At 48.2% G+C, this 16,121-nt stretch overlaps 1 protein-coding gene across 1 annotated transcript in view; it reads left to right on the forward strand.

The window, feature by feature from the left end:
- Positions 1-13,232, forward strand: part of ATRN (attractin) — a 149,994-nt gene extending 136,762 nt beyond the window's left edge. Inside the window, exons 28-29 of the mRNA XM_080592234.1 lie at positions 6,624-6,738; positions 7,774-13,232. Coding sequence (XP_080448360.1) covers positions 6,624-6,738; positions 7,774-7,898 — 240 coding nt within the window. The 3' untranslated portion in view covers positions 7,899-13,232. The remainder of the gene's footprint in view (positions 1-6,623; positions 6,739-7,773) is intronic.
- Positions 13,233-16,121: the final 2,889 nt, after the last annotated feature.

Raw genomic sequence — 16,121 nt, forward strand, 5'->3', positions numbered from 1 at the left:
CCAGCAACTGTCTCTTCTGATAATATCAGCAGCTTCCCAAAAAGCGTTATAGGGGACCTGTTTGCGTTCCTTTATGCCAAGTAGTGGTTTTGTGTGTCTTGTGTTTGCAGTCTCCATCCGACTGTCCTCCTTCCTTCTGTTGTTGCACTTTTTCACGTGCAAAAACCAGCCCGGTGGTTGAAAAGAACAAGCAAAAGAATCCTGCCTGTCCACCCGTACAAAACCAAAATAAATACCCACTATTTGCCATGTGTGTTTTTGCCCAGATTTGATCCCCGTGGCCTCGTCCATCCCATCCCCTCCCTGGGGCATCAGCAGGGAGCTGAAAAAGAACGGCAAGCGGTCACAAACGTGCATGGAAACGCTCACAGCTCTGACATGAGGGTTTTGTCATTTCAGGGTGACTGCTTTTGAAATATAAACTTGCCTATCGAAATCCTTTCCCTCACTCGGAGCTTGCCTTTGCCGGTTTGACAACGTGCGCTTGAAAATAGAAAACAGTTGTTCAAGGCAATGGGGGCGACCTCCGGGCCCCATTACGCTGGGCTGCTGCGTGTATGCTCCCAGGTATTGGGAGTGCAGGCTGCTTGGGTGGGTGTTTTCAATTTCAGACTGTTAGCATTCATCTGAAAGGCGAGAATATGACTTTTATTTAGTTCTTCGCACACGGGAACCCAGTGTCGTGGCAGAGCGGTGAGCGATTCCGTTCCCCAGCCCCTGTGTCACTTCCAAGGTAGATATCAGGGGCAAAGTAAACATAAATTTTTAATCTAGACTCGTTTGCTGCAAATTGTTGCTGGAAGTTCATTCGTCTCTATCTTGGAAGACATACATATTACCCTGAGAATATGATTTTTAAAACTTAATACTCTATTTTTTATCGAAAATTGCTTGTAACTTCTTTTACAAATGTTCAGTCGGCTTTTAATGGCACAATTTAAAAACTTGCAAATGGAATTTGACCCTTTTTCTACAGAGTGAAATCATCTGAAGAAGTGAAATCAAACAATAAAGTTAAACTGTTTCAATAATGGTCCTCTTCTCTTCCCCCACTGTAAGACTTTTGCTTTATTTTAATTTCCTCGCTGGAAATTGAAAACCATGTAAGAGTGATTCGATCAAACCGCAAAAATATGTTTTCTTGTTAAGGAAAAAAACGTCCCTACAGTATTTTTATACATTTTGAGAAACAATATGCTGGCAGCGTATTACAGAACCTAAAGAAATTTGACGCTGTGTTTTTTAAATTGCACAGCCTATTTATTGTTCTAGCCGTTAGTTTTACGTGACGTATTATTAACCTTTAGAATTTGTCAAATATAAGCAGCATAAATAGAAATAATGACACGAAATAATAATAATAAAAAAAGAGTTTTTTAGGTGGAACGTTGTACAATGGAACTTGATTGTGCAAAGCGCTTGGCTGTGGAATTGTCTCCCAAGGGAGCTGGCGGCGCACTTCACACCTGGGCCACTTAGAAACAGCCCCGACAAAAGGCCTGGTAGAAGCACCGTGTGTGCAGGACATACTGCTGGAGAAGGCAGCCTAATTAGGTGACCTAAGAGCTCTCTTACAGCTTTTAACTTCTGTAATTGTTTAAGCTCTGCGCATATTAAGTATATATCAAAACTCGTAAACAACCCAAATCGCTTGGCTTTTTGGTGGTGCTTTTGGCCAGTGAAGTCATCTGGGGAGAATTGCTGAGAATAAATTCTCACTGCCCCCAGGAACAGTGGGGTCGTGTCGCTACTTAGTAAAATATCGTTAACGTTGTATTTTGGCCCAAAATAGGGTAGTCCCTGTTTGCGTGCACTGCCCAGTGCAAAACTTGGCATAGAGCTTTCTGGTTAAGAAATGGCTGCTGCAGCACACCTTGCTGCCTCTTACAGGGTGTTTAAATCTCTGCACCGGGCTGAGAGGTCTTTGCTGCTTTTTTGGTCTTTGCTTGACGCTTGCAGTCTCCCAATTTCTAGTTTTTTTCGCTGTTTCTATTTATTGTAGCTCTGCTGGCGTGGATGAGTAGTCCAAGTCCACTGCAGGAGGAGGGCTCAGGCCATCAGCTGCGCAAAGGGGTCGCACAATCACAGTACTGCTTTAGGGACAGGAGGTAGCTTTAGGGGAAGGTGCCTGGGAGATAAACCAGGAGGCTGCAGTCGTCTGCTCCTAGCACAGATCGGCACCAGGTCAGCACCCTTCACCGACCTCCGTCGCAACCAGAAGCCTCCTGGCTGCACGTTTCTTGGTGCTGCCGAGCCCGGGAGCTGTGACCAAGCTTGTTCTGCTCGAGCCGAGGGCACGGCTGCTTTCTGCCGGGCTGTCAGGTGGCAATTTGGCTGTCCGAATCGACCCGGACCAGCCAAGGTGAGATCTTTTTACCCCGTTAGCTGCCTCTCCGGCCACGCGCTCCAGCAGCTGGGCTCGCCTCTCCCCTCTGTGCCCCCTCCCGGGCAGGACGCTGCTGTTCAGGCGCTGCACGAAGCACTCATCGTGTGCCAAGTGTCTGAGGGATGCACCTTATTTGCATAGATTTGAATAATGTGTGCTTTATTGTGCCATTAAGCCTTCAATAAAAAAGGAATTGCTTTATATAATTCAACAATGGGTTTATCAAAACACTCTAGATGAAAGTCTCTGGCAGAGGCTGGCTTTAACCATCTGATGAAAGGTGTTACAAACTTTGGAGATCTGCTTTTTTTTTTTTTTAAAGTGGGCCATTAAAAGCCGCCTGTCAGACTGAAGCACGAGCATTTATAATGACCTGATCTCTGGTTCCCAAACCCGCTCCAAACCTCCTTGTGGAAAAGCAGCTTCGGTCTTCAACGAGAGCACTCGGCAGCCAGGCAGGAGGGAGACAGGCTTCAGAAGAGAAGGAGAGGAGATGCGAGCTCTTGGGTCTCCCCACAAAAATACAGCTTGAGGAAGGCAGCCAGCCCTTCCCTAGCTGCTCTGTGCCATGGTGACACCTGCATAGGCCATGTCAAAACACAAGCAGGCTCGTGGCAAGGCCAGCTGTGGGTTACGTCTTCGAGCAAGATACCCACGAAGTTGCTGGTTGAATTATCCGCGTGTTCTCCTCCGTGTCTGCAGAATACAGTCCCCGGGCTCCAGCGCTGGGCTGCCGTGCGTCTCGCAGAGGGCACGGGATGCCCTTCACTCCCGGCTGACCTCGCACGGTGTTCGCTGTCCCCCTCGCTCGGCGCGTGAGTCAATTCATCAGACTGCGCTTTGTCTTTCGGCCTGGCGAGCGCGCACGCGGGGATGAGATGCGCCGTGAGTCACAGTTCAAAAAGCAGGTGCCCCAACTGGTGCTGTCAAAAATAAATTGGCGGGGCTTCATTCCTCATGCTGCTTTTGCAGTTCCTAACTGCAGCTCGTCTCGGGGAAATGGTTGGGTTTTGATGGACACGAGACTGTTTTTTCCGTGTAGATTTAAGACCGGGATTAGCTGCAACAAGATAATCTTGTTCTTAGTGTGTTCCTTTCAAATTAGCTTGCGACTGCCTGACAGATTCTGGATGCATCATTCTATAAAGCATACGTCCTTGCTTTGCATGATAAACAGAAACAGGGTCCTGCAGGCGGTGAAATGCTAACAATTCTTTTACCTCTGCCCCCAGCTATCCGTGGTACTGCAGATAGTTTAAAAACACGTTGCAGGATGAGGGTCGGAGGCAGCCCTGTGAAATAACAGAGTTTTGTTTAGGTTTCTGTGTGGCTGGGGTCTGCTGTCACTCCCTTGGGGACAGCACTGGCCACCCGGGCCAGGCTTTTCCAGCACCAGTGACACGCGCGTGGGAGCTCTTCGTGGTTCAGGCTGGGATCGGGGGAACAGATAGGAGGGAGGCGTGTGACCTTGAGGAATGAAATAAAACTAAAAATCCCATGGAAAAAGAAAGATCATGCCCGTGGGGACTCGTAATGAAAGTTTCTGCTGCACGCTGCGGGTTCATTAGTTGGAAAGGGCAGAGGAGGAGAAAGGATCCTGCTTGGGGCTGAGACGAGCTAAATTACCCTCCAAGTCCCTTCAGCTCTGTGACTAAGAGCTGCATAATAAAGTTTATATTCTCTTTCTTACCTGTTTAGCATGTTCAGGAGGATCAGGATGCTTTGATGCCATTGCAGGGGCCCGAAAGGTCACCCGTGGTCCAAAGAGCAGAGGAGGAGCGGAGAGGGACTGTTGGGAGAGCTGGAGAAGGGAATATTTGTGTTCAGAGAAGAGATTCAGAGCATCGCTCATTCAGATGAGCCCAACGAGGGCCGAGATGTACAGCAGGGGAAGGCACAGGGAGCGCGTGGAGGCGCAGCAGGACGTGAGCTGGGAAGGAATTTAGGGTAGAGGAAAGTCTCCGGTGTCAGAGCAGCGGGGGCCGGGAGCAGCGAGTCTCTGGCAAGGTCTGGCAGAGGTGACGGCAGAGGCAGGAGCGGCAGCTTCTAAAGCAGAGCATTGCACTTTGGTAGTGAGGGGCTGCGTGCAGAGACCCCAGGAGGCACTCGAAGCCCCCGTTGCCTGCGTTGGCTGGAGGACGACGAGCGTGAGCGCTCGGCTGAGCACTGCCACGCCAGCCCCAGCGCGTTCGAAGCAGAGCCGCGCTCCGCAATTTGGGCGGGAGAAGCAGCAGAGCTGCAGGAGCGTTCCGATTAATCCAGCGGGACTTAAAAGCAAATACATTAAAAAGAGATTAGAGCAGATGATCTCTTCTTGGCTTCTTCAGTTCTTCCTTCATGCTTTTCCTCCCACCACTGCTTCTCTGCTGTCTTACTCCCTCGGTCTTTGCAGCTCACCCCTGCTCCCCGCTGGGGATGAGCACGAGGACTTGCTGTATCGCCCCAGCCCTACAACCCCGCGTTGTCACAGTACAGAAAAGAAAAGTGCCCGGTGCCCTCCGGATGAAAATAAACTTTGTGCTCGGTGCCCGCTCCCACACCAGAAGCCTCTGTGCTGCATTTCTGCAGTTGCCTTCCCTGTGCTCTCTCCATTACCCCTGGTAATTGAGTCGCCCGTGGGATATAGCGCAAGGGTATGCTTGGATGCTTCGTGGGGAAGGCGTTTTGTCGAGCCGGATCCCTTTGTTGGGGGTGGGGAGGAGATGTAGAAATCTGCAGTCCTAAACAAGGCAGGCTGCAGCTTACCTTCTTGGTCTGTAGAACAGGTATTTATCTACATTGCACGGACCAACTAATCGTTGTTGCAATCATTACGGTAACTATGAGATATGGAAACAGTTGTAAGTTTCATTTTGCTTGCTGTCATCTTTTTTTCTTCCTTTTTTTTTATAGCACAGGAGTAATTTAATTGAGTCGTTTGACTCCTGTTCCTTTTTTCAATGTCTCGGATCGTATCGAGTTTCTGTTGAGCATTTAAGTACAGTAGTACAATCTTATGCCTAATGACAAAAGCAATAATTATTTCATTAACACCAGGGTGGAGTTTAGCTTGTCCACGCTAAAAAAGAAATCAGATCTCACTGAGTGTATCAGGTAAAATAGTGGATCTCAGCTTTTTTGTTCCTGGGAAACAAAAGGAAGCAGTCCCTTGAACCTGCGCTTCCAGGCTCAAACTTGCACTCTCGGCTTGCTGCTGTGACGTCCCGATCACACAGAATCGTGGGTGGGATCGGGGCCTGACTCGGGAAAAACCGTATTTTGGTTTCTGGGCTGTGCTGTTGCATTTTGTCTCTCTAATAACAGAGAGTAGAGCGTGTAATGGGAGCGTCCATGACGCTGCTCCTCTGGTGTGGGAGAGGGCTGCCTGCCCGTTGTGTCTTCATGCTTATCGATTCACGTTTTATCTGAAAATGATTTCGTGCTCGTGTTTGCGATGTTAGTGTGAAACCTTCATGTTCAGAAAGGGTCGTGTTCAAACAGGGTTTAGTAACGCGTGGTCACTCCTGGTGCAGCTGCTCGCTGAAACCAGATCCAGCGGCAGGAGCTTTGCAGTCCTCTGCTCGGCTGAATCCTCTGTAATTTCAAAAAGGACGGGATGATCCGGGGATCCAGCAGAGTTTGCAAAACATTTTCAGGTCCCTGAGCAACCAGGTGCCGGAGAACATTGTCCGGAGGAATCTGGGAGAGCACTGGGAAACGAACACAACCCCACGGGAAAGAAATGAAAGGCAAGACTATGAGGACAGCTTAAAGCAAACAGAAAGGAAGCAGTGTTTGGGAATTCGGTGGTGTTCTCCCCGTTAATGCAGGCAGGGCTGGGGCAGTGTCACATGGAGCTGAGCTCTGGAAATGGGTGCTGAACCCCCAAGTCCCGGCGTGCCGCTCTTTGCAATAGTGCTGCTGATGGGTTCGAGGAGAAGAAAGCTTAATCCCGTTGTTTGGCGTAAACTGCTCCTTCGTTATTGAATTTAGGGAGAAATACAAGCCTTGCGCAGCGCTTGACTTCTTAATAGCTGGATTTTATTAAGTAAATGTGTTTTTTATGACGACTAGGGTTTTGATTGTTAGCAACGTTGGGTTTAGCTTTGCTAGCTACGCGCTGGAAGCTGGCCAAGCGCAGAAATACGGTTCGTGCCCTGGAGCTTGTGCGATCTGAAAAAACGACGACGCTGGGGGAAGAGGGAGGGTGCAACACACCGTGTAACACTGGCTTCTCCTCTTCCTTCCCTCACTGCAGACTGTGCCGAAGCCGATAGCGCTGGAGCCCTGCTTTGGCAACAAAGCAGCCGTTCTCTCCGTGTTCGTCAGGTTGCCTCGAGGACTTGGGGGTATACCGCCACCAGGACAGTCAGGTGAGGAACATCCTTGGCTCAGCTGGCGTGGTGTTAACTTCTGTGCTCCTTCCCCAGCCTCAGCGATTCATTCACCTTAGGGTTTCAGACTTGATCCCCCAGTAATTGCTGTATCCGCACCGCAGCTGGTGCGGATGTGCTCAAGTGATTTGAAGCTGGCTGGCTTGGACCCTGCTAGCTTCCTACCTCAGGTTTGATTCAATTTCTCGGGTCAGTTGGTGGATGAACACTTGATATTTGGATTACACTTTAATTTACAGCTGGGAAAAAAGCGCAAACTGTTACAGACAGGTTTGCAGGAGTTATTTATGAAAATAACTCATCTCCCAGCCTGTTGTCTCCGTTCCCTGCTCCATCCGTAGGGGGACATCAAGTCCTTGCCAGGCATCCTTGTCCTGCTTTTAGCAGCTCCAGACAATGAGGTTTTCTCCATCCAGCTTAAGGTCTCCTTGGTCCCAGCCCCTTCTCAGTTAAAACTCACTGCATAGTGCTGAGACTTAGTCTGCTGGGCAGTTTGTGATTTAACTGGGGTTTTTCCAGTGCCTGGAGAGCACGGTAATCTAAAATTTTTAAGCAGAGGATCTTAAAAAATTGCTCATTGGCTTTGGGATGGGATCGTTTGGCAGTGAGCTAGTGGTTTATCTGTGGATATGGTGGGAGGAGATTGCAGAGATGAGGAATGTCTGGGAAGTGCAGTGAAACCTCCATGCACAGGTGCTTTGAGCATTTGTTCTAGCACACTTACTGGTGCGGAGAAAGACTCCTCCCTTTAATATCATGGGTGTCACATCCATTAATACCCACACATCTTATTTCCAGCTTTTTCTACTGCAGTTGCTTTCAATAAAACATGCAGTATTTAAAAGCTTACTTCAGAATAGCCTCTAGAGTTTAATCTCTCAGCCAGAATGCTTTTCTAGTTTGCTTTTTCTTAAGAACAATTCAAAAAATAATATTCATTTTGTGGCTCGGAGGGTTTTTCTCAGCTGCAGTGTAAGAATTTGTTTCTGTGACTGTTTTGTTCTGTTGCCTCAGGTCTTGCTGTGGCCAGCGCACTGGTGGACATTTCACAACAGATGCCAATTGCCTACAAAGAGAAATCGGGTGCAATACGAAATCGGAAACAGCAGCCCCCTGCACAGCCAGGAACCTGTATTTGATGCATGGACATCAGAAACTGTATGGGGTTTTACACAAAACGGAGAAGTAACACCTAGGAGGAGGAAGATTTTCAAGTTGTGTCACAAGAGACTAGAAGCACTCAGAAAAACACAGCTTCCTTGAACCCAGCCTTTTCTCTCATCTACGTGATAGTCGGCTTTCTTTGACAACTGCTCCACTTAAGTTTTTACTGACACGTGGCTTCAGATTGCGCCTTTGTTTTCTTCGAGTTTAAAGTAAAATAATTTTATTGCAGGTCGAGAAACATCCGTTCCCCACCGTTCATGGTCAGTGTAAATAGAACAGTAGTACAATGAATGACACTCAGGTTTATACATGGAAAGTGCTTTGTAGTTCATGTATTTATCAAACTGTACAAAAAAAAAAAAAGATGCAGTGTTTACAGGTGTCAGCTCAACACATAAACACTACAATTAGTCTTCAAGGCATCTTCATCCTTTTCATTTAATATATATATGTTTATTCCCATGTTATTTAAGTGGAACTCTCTTCCAGATACAATTTTTTGTAGTAATTATGGTCCACAACGTCAGGAAGGCAAGAGCTAGGGTGGTTTAAAGGGTGATGTCGTGTGTTGCTCAGACCAAGTGCAATACCTGGAGGAGCTGAGTGTTGCTGTTGAAGGACTCAGTGTTTACATAGTCTTAACCTACTTGGAGGACACCACACACAAGTGCCTAGACTTGAACAGATCTAGGGAGTGAGGAGACTACTACACGCATTTCTTTTTAACATAATTATATTCCTTTTAAATATATATATACGGAGAGAGAGAGAATGTCACTCAAGGCAATCTGTGCTCTTTATAATATGTCACGTGCAGTCAGGAGAAAATGGCATTTTCCTGACCCACAAACTATTCAGCCAGATGGAAATATCTGGAGGGAAAGTAGAGTTTCAGTATCTCAGAAGAAAACTCCTGGCTTCATCGGCGCATTTAATAGAAGCAGTTTGTGTTCTAGGTCAGATACGTTACATTTCTTCTGTGTTTCTCTGCCCATTTGGCCTCTCTCCCTCCCTTTTCCCTCAGGCCATTTTTCTGGACAAGAGCCGAGCTGCGCCAGTGCACGGAGGCGCTGCTCCTTGGCAGCAAGACTTGTCCCATCTCCTTACTGGGTGTAAAAAGCAACACTCCGGGTGCGAGGTCATTTGAGAATGAGGAAAAAAAAAATAGGCAGAGCAGCTTCACTTGGCCACAGGTTTGAATTTTGCGTGATTAAATGATGTTCCCCGTGGGGGTTGGGTGTTTGTATCAGGTCTTAGATGCTGAAGGCGGTGGCTTGGTGGTGTAAGGAAGGGATTTGGAAGGAGCAAAAAAAAAAAAGGCTTGGCTTTTGGAGGATGTGTCAAACCATCTGGCCCTTTTTAAAGTGAATTAGTTGGGATTGTGTTTTGAGGTTCAAGGTGGGGCTGCACCTGTCTGTGCGTGCTGCTGCACGATGTCTCCGCTGATGGCAGAGATCCAGCAGATCACGCTGGGGGCGTGTGGTGCGGTGCCGGGACCACGCCAAGTGGTGGTGGTGGAGATATGATGCTGATGTGCCAAACGAGGCATGAGATTGTAACTTAATCACTGTACGTGTGGTTCCGTTTGGATTGCTGGTTTCTGAGGAGGACATCTAGTATTTATGACAGGGAGAAGCAACGAACCAGGGGGACCGAAGGGAACTGCTGTCCAATCTTCTGGTCTGGTAGCACCCTTTCCCGAAACGCAACCCGAGTAACTGCATCTTTTTTTGTGCACGTTTTGGTAATCCATCCATCACGTATCAGCCACTTGTTCCTTTTTGTTAGTGCGTGTTTCGAAGAACCTTTTTGGAGCGCGGCATTGCAATAAAGATGTGAGCTGCTGTGTGTGTCCGGGCAGTGGTGACGGGGGACAGCCTGCTGATGGAGCAGTCTCGGTGGATTACGATGCTGAGCTGCTGTGTCATTTAACAAATCCAACAGAACTGCGGAAAAAATAGGGTGGAAAAATGCATATATACATATATACGTATATATATGTTTGTATGTATATTCCCCAATCTGTTTCTATACCAGAAGTGTAAACTCCCTCTGGGGAAAAGAAATGGAGGTGGGGGGAAAGGGATGAGCGATGTCTTTCAGAATGAAGGGTTTTAGGCAATTAAGTTGTAGCTGATGCACAGATTACCTCAGACAGATTCATCTCCTGAACATATTTTGTAACTTTCTATGTGTATAAGGCTAACCTGGAGTAGACTGTACCAGAGAAGTAATACTGGACTACAATTCCTCCCCTGCTCTTAACTTGTCATGCTTTCAGTTGTGATGCGCATCCTCATGCTCAGAGACGTCTTCTCCCTCTTCTCCGGCCCTTTTGGGGTGGAGATCTGCCAACCCAAATTGAGAAAACTCTCATGCTTAAGTCTCTGTATTCAGGACAGCACTTCAGCAGTGTTTAAAGCTGTTGCTTTCCTGGAAGGAAACGGCTTTCTGAACAACAGGCCTGGAAGGGTGATGTATTGGTACGTTACCAAAAGGACAGGGATGATTTTCCCCCAGAGAGAGCTGGGTGGTCTGGTCTCAAAAGGAGGAACGTGCCCAGAAACGAGGTGTCAGGTATTGAAAAAACGAGCAAAAATGATCAAACTTTGATGATTAGCAGAACCAACAAAAAAAAAATGTAAATAGAGGAACAAGACTTATTTATATAAATAAACAAAACGGCTCCTTTTGGATGTAGCTCTGCTCTGCATCTTATCTCCATACTGATGAGGGAAAAAGAGAACTCTCATACATATCTCTGCTGCAAACAGTTTCATCCCAGCTTAAAGGTAAAATAGAGACGAAGATGGGAACGGATGGGGGGGAAGAACTGCTGGTGGTTTATCACCGGGCCAATATCAGAAGTGAAGGATTTGTGGGGTTGTTTCTCTTGGAGGTGAGGTGGGAAAAGAGCAACCTTATTTCATGGGAGAATCTGTAAATAAATGAAAAATAACACACCAATTTTGCACTTGTACATAAACTATACAGTAGTGTGCCGAACGTTGAAAGATTTAAAGTGTATATAAACCAGAAAAATATTGAATGTATTTTTGATGCATTTTAAATGATGTATGAGTTTTGTCTTAATAACTTCTTCATATGATGAGCATTAGATAACTTTCCAGAGCTTTAAAGAAACATCAAATTATATTCCTGATATCTTGCGGTGTAAAGCAGGGAGGCATAACTTGACTTTATGTATTCAAATGCGTTTCACTTAAATGTATAAGCGAAGTAAAACAAGGCTCTTCTATTTGAAAGGGAAAGAAACAACGCTTGAAGACAGGTAATAAATGTACCTAAAGTAGTCATTACTTGGGGGATTAAGTCAGCAGTTTAAGCCTCTACTATTAAGACTGTGCCAGTGATTTCCATTCAAAATCACTATTTTCAAGCATTTATAACTGGCTGAAATTCAGCATTCAAGGTCTCAGCCCTCAGAACGTTTTCATTTTTTGAGAGTAGCCTTTACAAAAATCAAGAAGAAATGTTGCGGCCCTCTTATTCTAGAAAGCAGCAGTGCCACTGGATCTCCAAAAAAAACACATTTTTGCTTCGCCATTGGCCATTTTTTAGCCCCAGATTTTCTCTGGACTGTTGTAGGATGAGCAGTAGGAGACCCTGCCACGATATGGGTCGATGTGTTGGATACACAAGAAGATTTATAGGACACAGCTTCTGAGTTGTTGCCACTCTCATGGGGCTTAAAATGTGCTGTATTGAAAATGCCAAAATAAACCTGTATGTGATGGGTTAATGCCTGTGATCAGCATAAAGTCGTAGCCTACAATGTCCCCAAATTTGATAGTATGGTACTGTAAGGGCATGACAGGCTCCACAAAGCCCTTGTTGGTAGATGCAGGTTTCCTTAGGGATGGTTTGTACACTAAAAATTGCTCCGAAACATCGTTTTCTCTGTGGTAAACCCTTACCCAACCACCTCATCACAGTTTGTGGTATGGTTTTAAAATGGCAGCTTGGCTCGTTGGCCCTCAGTTAGCCAAAACGAGCTTTTGATGAAGTAGACCCTCACCCGAGAGGCCGAAATAAAGCTTGAGGCCTGCCCGTAACCAGGCCGAGGCCCAGCGCTGCGGCGCTCGGCCCATCTCCGTCCGTGACCGCCGCCGTGCCAGCGGCTGCTTTTGCTTTTCCATCAGACCCTGAGCTGGGGACAGAGCCACCCCACGTGCCCTTGGCTGTGCCCTCGTAAAATCCCCCCCCTTTTCCCCCAAAATGCGGATTTGTCAGCACTGAGCTTGCGAGAAAGCAAAGGCCGGGCCCTGCGTGCTGGGAGCGACTTTCAAAGCAATCCATTCAATAATATAAGCTGTGGACTTGTTTTTCTGTTCCCTCGCCATCTCCTGGAGTGCCACATGGGCAGGCGGGGAAGGGAAGGAGCCTTTGGGGGGTTCGGAGCCCCCCGAGCTTCGTGGTGAGGGCAGGGGCAGGGGGAGCAGGCGCGCTCCTGGGCGCTGGGGGAGCAAAGGGAAGGGACAGGTAGGCTTGCGCTCCTCGTTTTCAGACACACTATTGGCAATTTTGGTCAAATTCACGCTTTTTCCGTTGATAGCTGCTTGAACGAGATGAGTTGCCCTTGCTGGGAGTGCTGCGTGCTGGTTTTTTTCTGCTTGTGCACCGGGGCAGGTTTGGTTGGGCTCGTATTGCTCTAACACTACATGTGGACGGTGTTCGTGCGTCTTCCAGGGACCGCAGCTCTCCAGGCGTTTCCTCTACACCTCTCATCGGCTCCACAAACCTCACCAGAAGAAAGAAGGAAAATAATTGTGGAGGAGTGTAACACAAGTCAGTCCATTTTTTTTTTCTAAAAAATAATAAAAAAAAAGGAAAGCAAAAAGAACATAAAAATAGGTTTTATATTACTCTGAAATTTGTGCACAGTAAATGTCCTTTACACTAGGATCCTTGAATTAATTGTATTCTGGATTATTTTTTTTGTTGTCGTTCTGTAATTATTTACAATTCTTATCTGTGTTCGGACTTGAGCTTAGTTTGTTAATATGTATAATTTAGCATTTATTGCATTCATATGTAAATATGAGCAAGTATTGTAAACTATTTCATTGCTGGGGACTGTGGGTGTTATACATACACACATTTAGGACTGCAGTTTTTGGTATAATTTTTTGTATTGTAAAATAACAGCTAATTTAAAGCAGGAACGAGAAAATTATCGGGAGGTCTGTGCATTTTAAATACAAATGTGAAGTACCTGTATATAAATAAAAGTAAATAATGCAAATCTTTCCTCTGAAATAAAAAGTAGACGATCTGGTTAAAAACTCCTTTTTGCTTTCTTTTTTAAGATGGGGTGGGGGGGCAATAACTCAAGGTTACTTGTCTGGGATGAGTTGCACGTGGTGGAGCTCAAGGTGTTCGTTTCTCCCAAGCAGGCTGCGTTGGCTGTGCCAGGTACAAGATTTGGGAGGAGGGAAGGGAGGACGTGTCCTCTGCCGAAGCTGTCGTGTCCCCACAGTGCCTTGTGATCCCAAACCATCCCACCTGCTTCTCCAGGCAAGGGGAGAGCCTGGTCCCTTGGGTCCTGGGCTGACTTTGGAGGGTGGTGGGCAGGAGGAGCGTCCTTCAATGTGGAGGAAAACGGGCACGTCACCCGGGATGGTCTGGGAATTTATTTGCTGCAGCCTCCCCAGTGCTGGGGTCCTGGCTGCTGTGCCACAGCTGGTCCTTACCCTCTTGGGGTCAGGGACTGCATCACATCCAGGGCTCAGGGCTTCTCATTTAGGATTTAAACAAACCCAATGGAAACATCTCGTCCCCTTCCCCTCCTTACTCTTACTTCTCCCAGGAAGCTGCCCCTTTGAATCGGAAGAGAAAAAATAAGGCATCCCCCGAGACTGGATCACCAGGGGAAACTGCTGCCGATTTGGCAACCTCGTTGAGTGCCAGATGCCCACAGAAGCGAGGCGACCTCTTGTCTCCTACCCCGCGCACATCGCGCCCCGGTGCGCAGACCGGGACCCTGCCGAGCCGCAATCCGTCCTCCTCCATTTCTTTTTATGTCGCTCTCCGGCTTCGAAATTAAGCACCGCTGAGATGAAGCGGAGTTGAACCCGGCATTTATGAGCCATGAAGGTTTCATTCGGCGCCGTCTCCTAAGACCGTTGTGCTCCTGCGTCCCGTGGCATTAAGCCTGGATGCTGCAGCCCAATTCCCCGAAACTGCCGCCGAGCTGAGCGCGCCGCTCCGAAAGCACAGCGTGCTGCGTCCAGACCTGAAATGAAGTGGGCAGGGGGTAGGGGTTTTAAAGGCAGTTTAAGCTCATTTCGGACAGCAGGATAAAATGCAAAGGTGTGGGGCCATATTTCAGCCCCGCTCTGATTTTTCTTCTTGCCTTGTAGCAAAGAAAAGGTTGGCAGGGAGGGAAAGGGGGAAAGTGGAGCTGCGTAAGCCCAGGGCTGATGTTCTGCACTGCCACATGCCCTTAGCACGGGGGTAAGGAGTCAGAGAGGCATTTGCTCTGCAGCTTTTCGCTCCCAAACACTTCAATATCAATCATCTGCTCAAAGAAGGAAGGCAATTTTCAGTCTTTTATAAAAAGCGACTGATTTTACCACCCTACGGAAAAGCCTGGGCTGGAGGTTGGGTGTCAACCTCAACCCTCCTCACCCAAGGAGTGGATGGGGTTCAGGCAGCTCTTCAGTGGGTTGCACGTCACAGGTTGGTACAAAAAGCATCTTTTGCTACAGTGGAAGCACAAACATCTGATTTTTCCCCGTGAATGGGAAAGGGAGAGGTGTAAAAACAAACCAGAGCACCGCAGCTAACACAGCTCCCCATTTGGGCAAAACCAATTTATTTTTGTGTTTCTCCTTGTATTTTTTTCAGTGTTTTTTGTTTGTTTGTGTTTCTTATCGAAACAAAGCAATGAAGCAGGGCATCGGGTGACAAAAACGATAACAGAGGTGTTTTCTGAGGCATAAAAAAGGTGAGGGAGATCTTTTAATAAGATGGCCAGCGGGACCTGCTGATGGGTCTACGGTTTATGGGTGGTGGGGGTGCTTCAGGACCCATGGGTCACCATCGGTGCAGAGATGGCTTCCCTTTGGCTAACATCCGCCGCCTCCTCACTCAGCATGGAAAGGCAACATTTTAATAACCACAGTGAGACGCAGCCACCCCTACCAGCACATTAGCACTGCTCACATGGAGGCAGCTCCATGGATGGTAAATTGTTGTTTTTGCCCTAAACTTCCCCCGGCAGTGCTCGTACAACAGCCGTGGGGTTTCATTTTTGTTGCGTCTGCAGCCGCAGCGCAATGGGGATGGGGTGGCTGCACCCCCCCGGCTCCCACCCGTGGGTGTCTCCAAACCGCTGGGGATGCCCGGGCTCCTCTCTGACCTGTGGGGGTCCAGAGGTTATAGGGTTTGGGGTTTGTTTTTCTGGAAGTGAAGGAAAAGCACTTCACCTGCTCTTGCTTCAGCATCTGTCCCTGTCCCTGGGCTGTTGAGCCTGGTGGGAAGGAGTGGGGCTTGGTTTGGTTGTGGGCACAGGCAGTGCCCCCCAAAACACACCCAACCTGGAGCTGAGGATCAGGAAAAGCCCTCTCCAGCTCTCAGTGGGACTCCTGCTCCAAAATCTCTTCTCTGCCCCAATGCAGGACAATTCACTGGTGTATCTGAGGCAGCTTGAGGGACGTTTTACCCAGCCCCACGCTTCTCAGCCCCGATCACACCAGCACCAGGTGCACCAGCGCATGCCCACAGGAACATGGACACAGCCCATGACTGTGGGCACCCCACGGCCTCATCCAGCACCAGGTCACAGCACCCAGAGAGGCTGAGGCCACCCATGGGTCCCCCCTTGCCCCAGCAGGGCCCCTCCCCAGCAGTGTGCCCAGCCCCACGTCCCGGCAGAGCTGGGTGCTCAGCACTGGCCCTGGTTTTGGTGCTGGGTTTTGGTGCTGACCTTGGGCGCGCGGCCGCCTGCCGAGCAGCGGGGAAAATCCATCAAACCTGCAGCATTTTCACAGCACATTTCAGGTTCATCCGGCTGGAACTTCCCCAGCAAATTTTCGTTGTGTCTGCAAAACCGCCGTGAACCAAACTGGGGTGGGGGCAGAGAAAAGTGGAAGGGACTGGGCTGCTGGGGAGGGACGAGGGGGCGAAAACTGGGGCAGGAGCCTGGAAACTAGCTGCAGGGGGGGGAAGAC

The sequence above is a fragment of the Anser brachyrhynchus genome, assembly GCF_964034855.1.
Source record: "Anser brachyrhynchus genome assembly, chromosome: 4".
NCBI classification, from domain to species: domain Eukaryota; kingdom Metazoa; phylum Chordata; class Aves; order Anseriformes; family Anatidae; genus Anser; species Anser brachyrhynchus.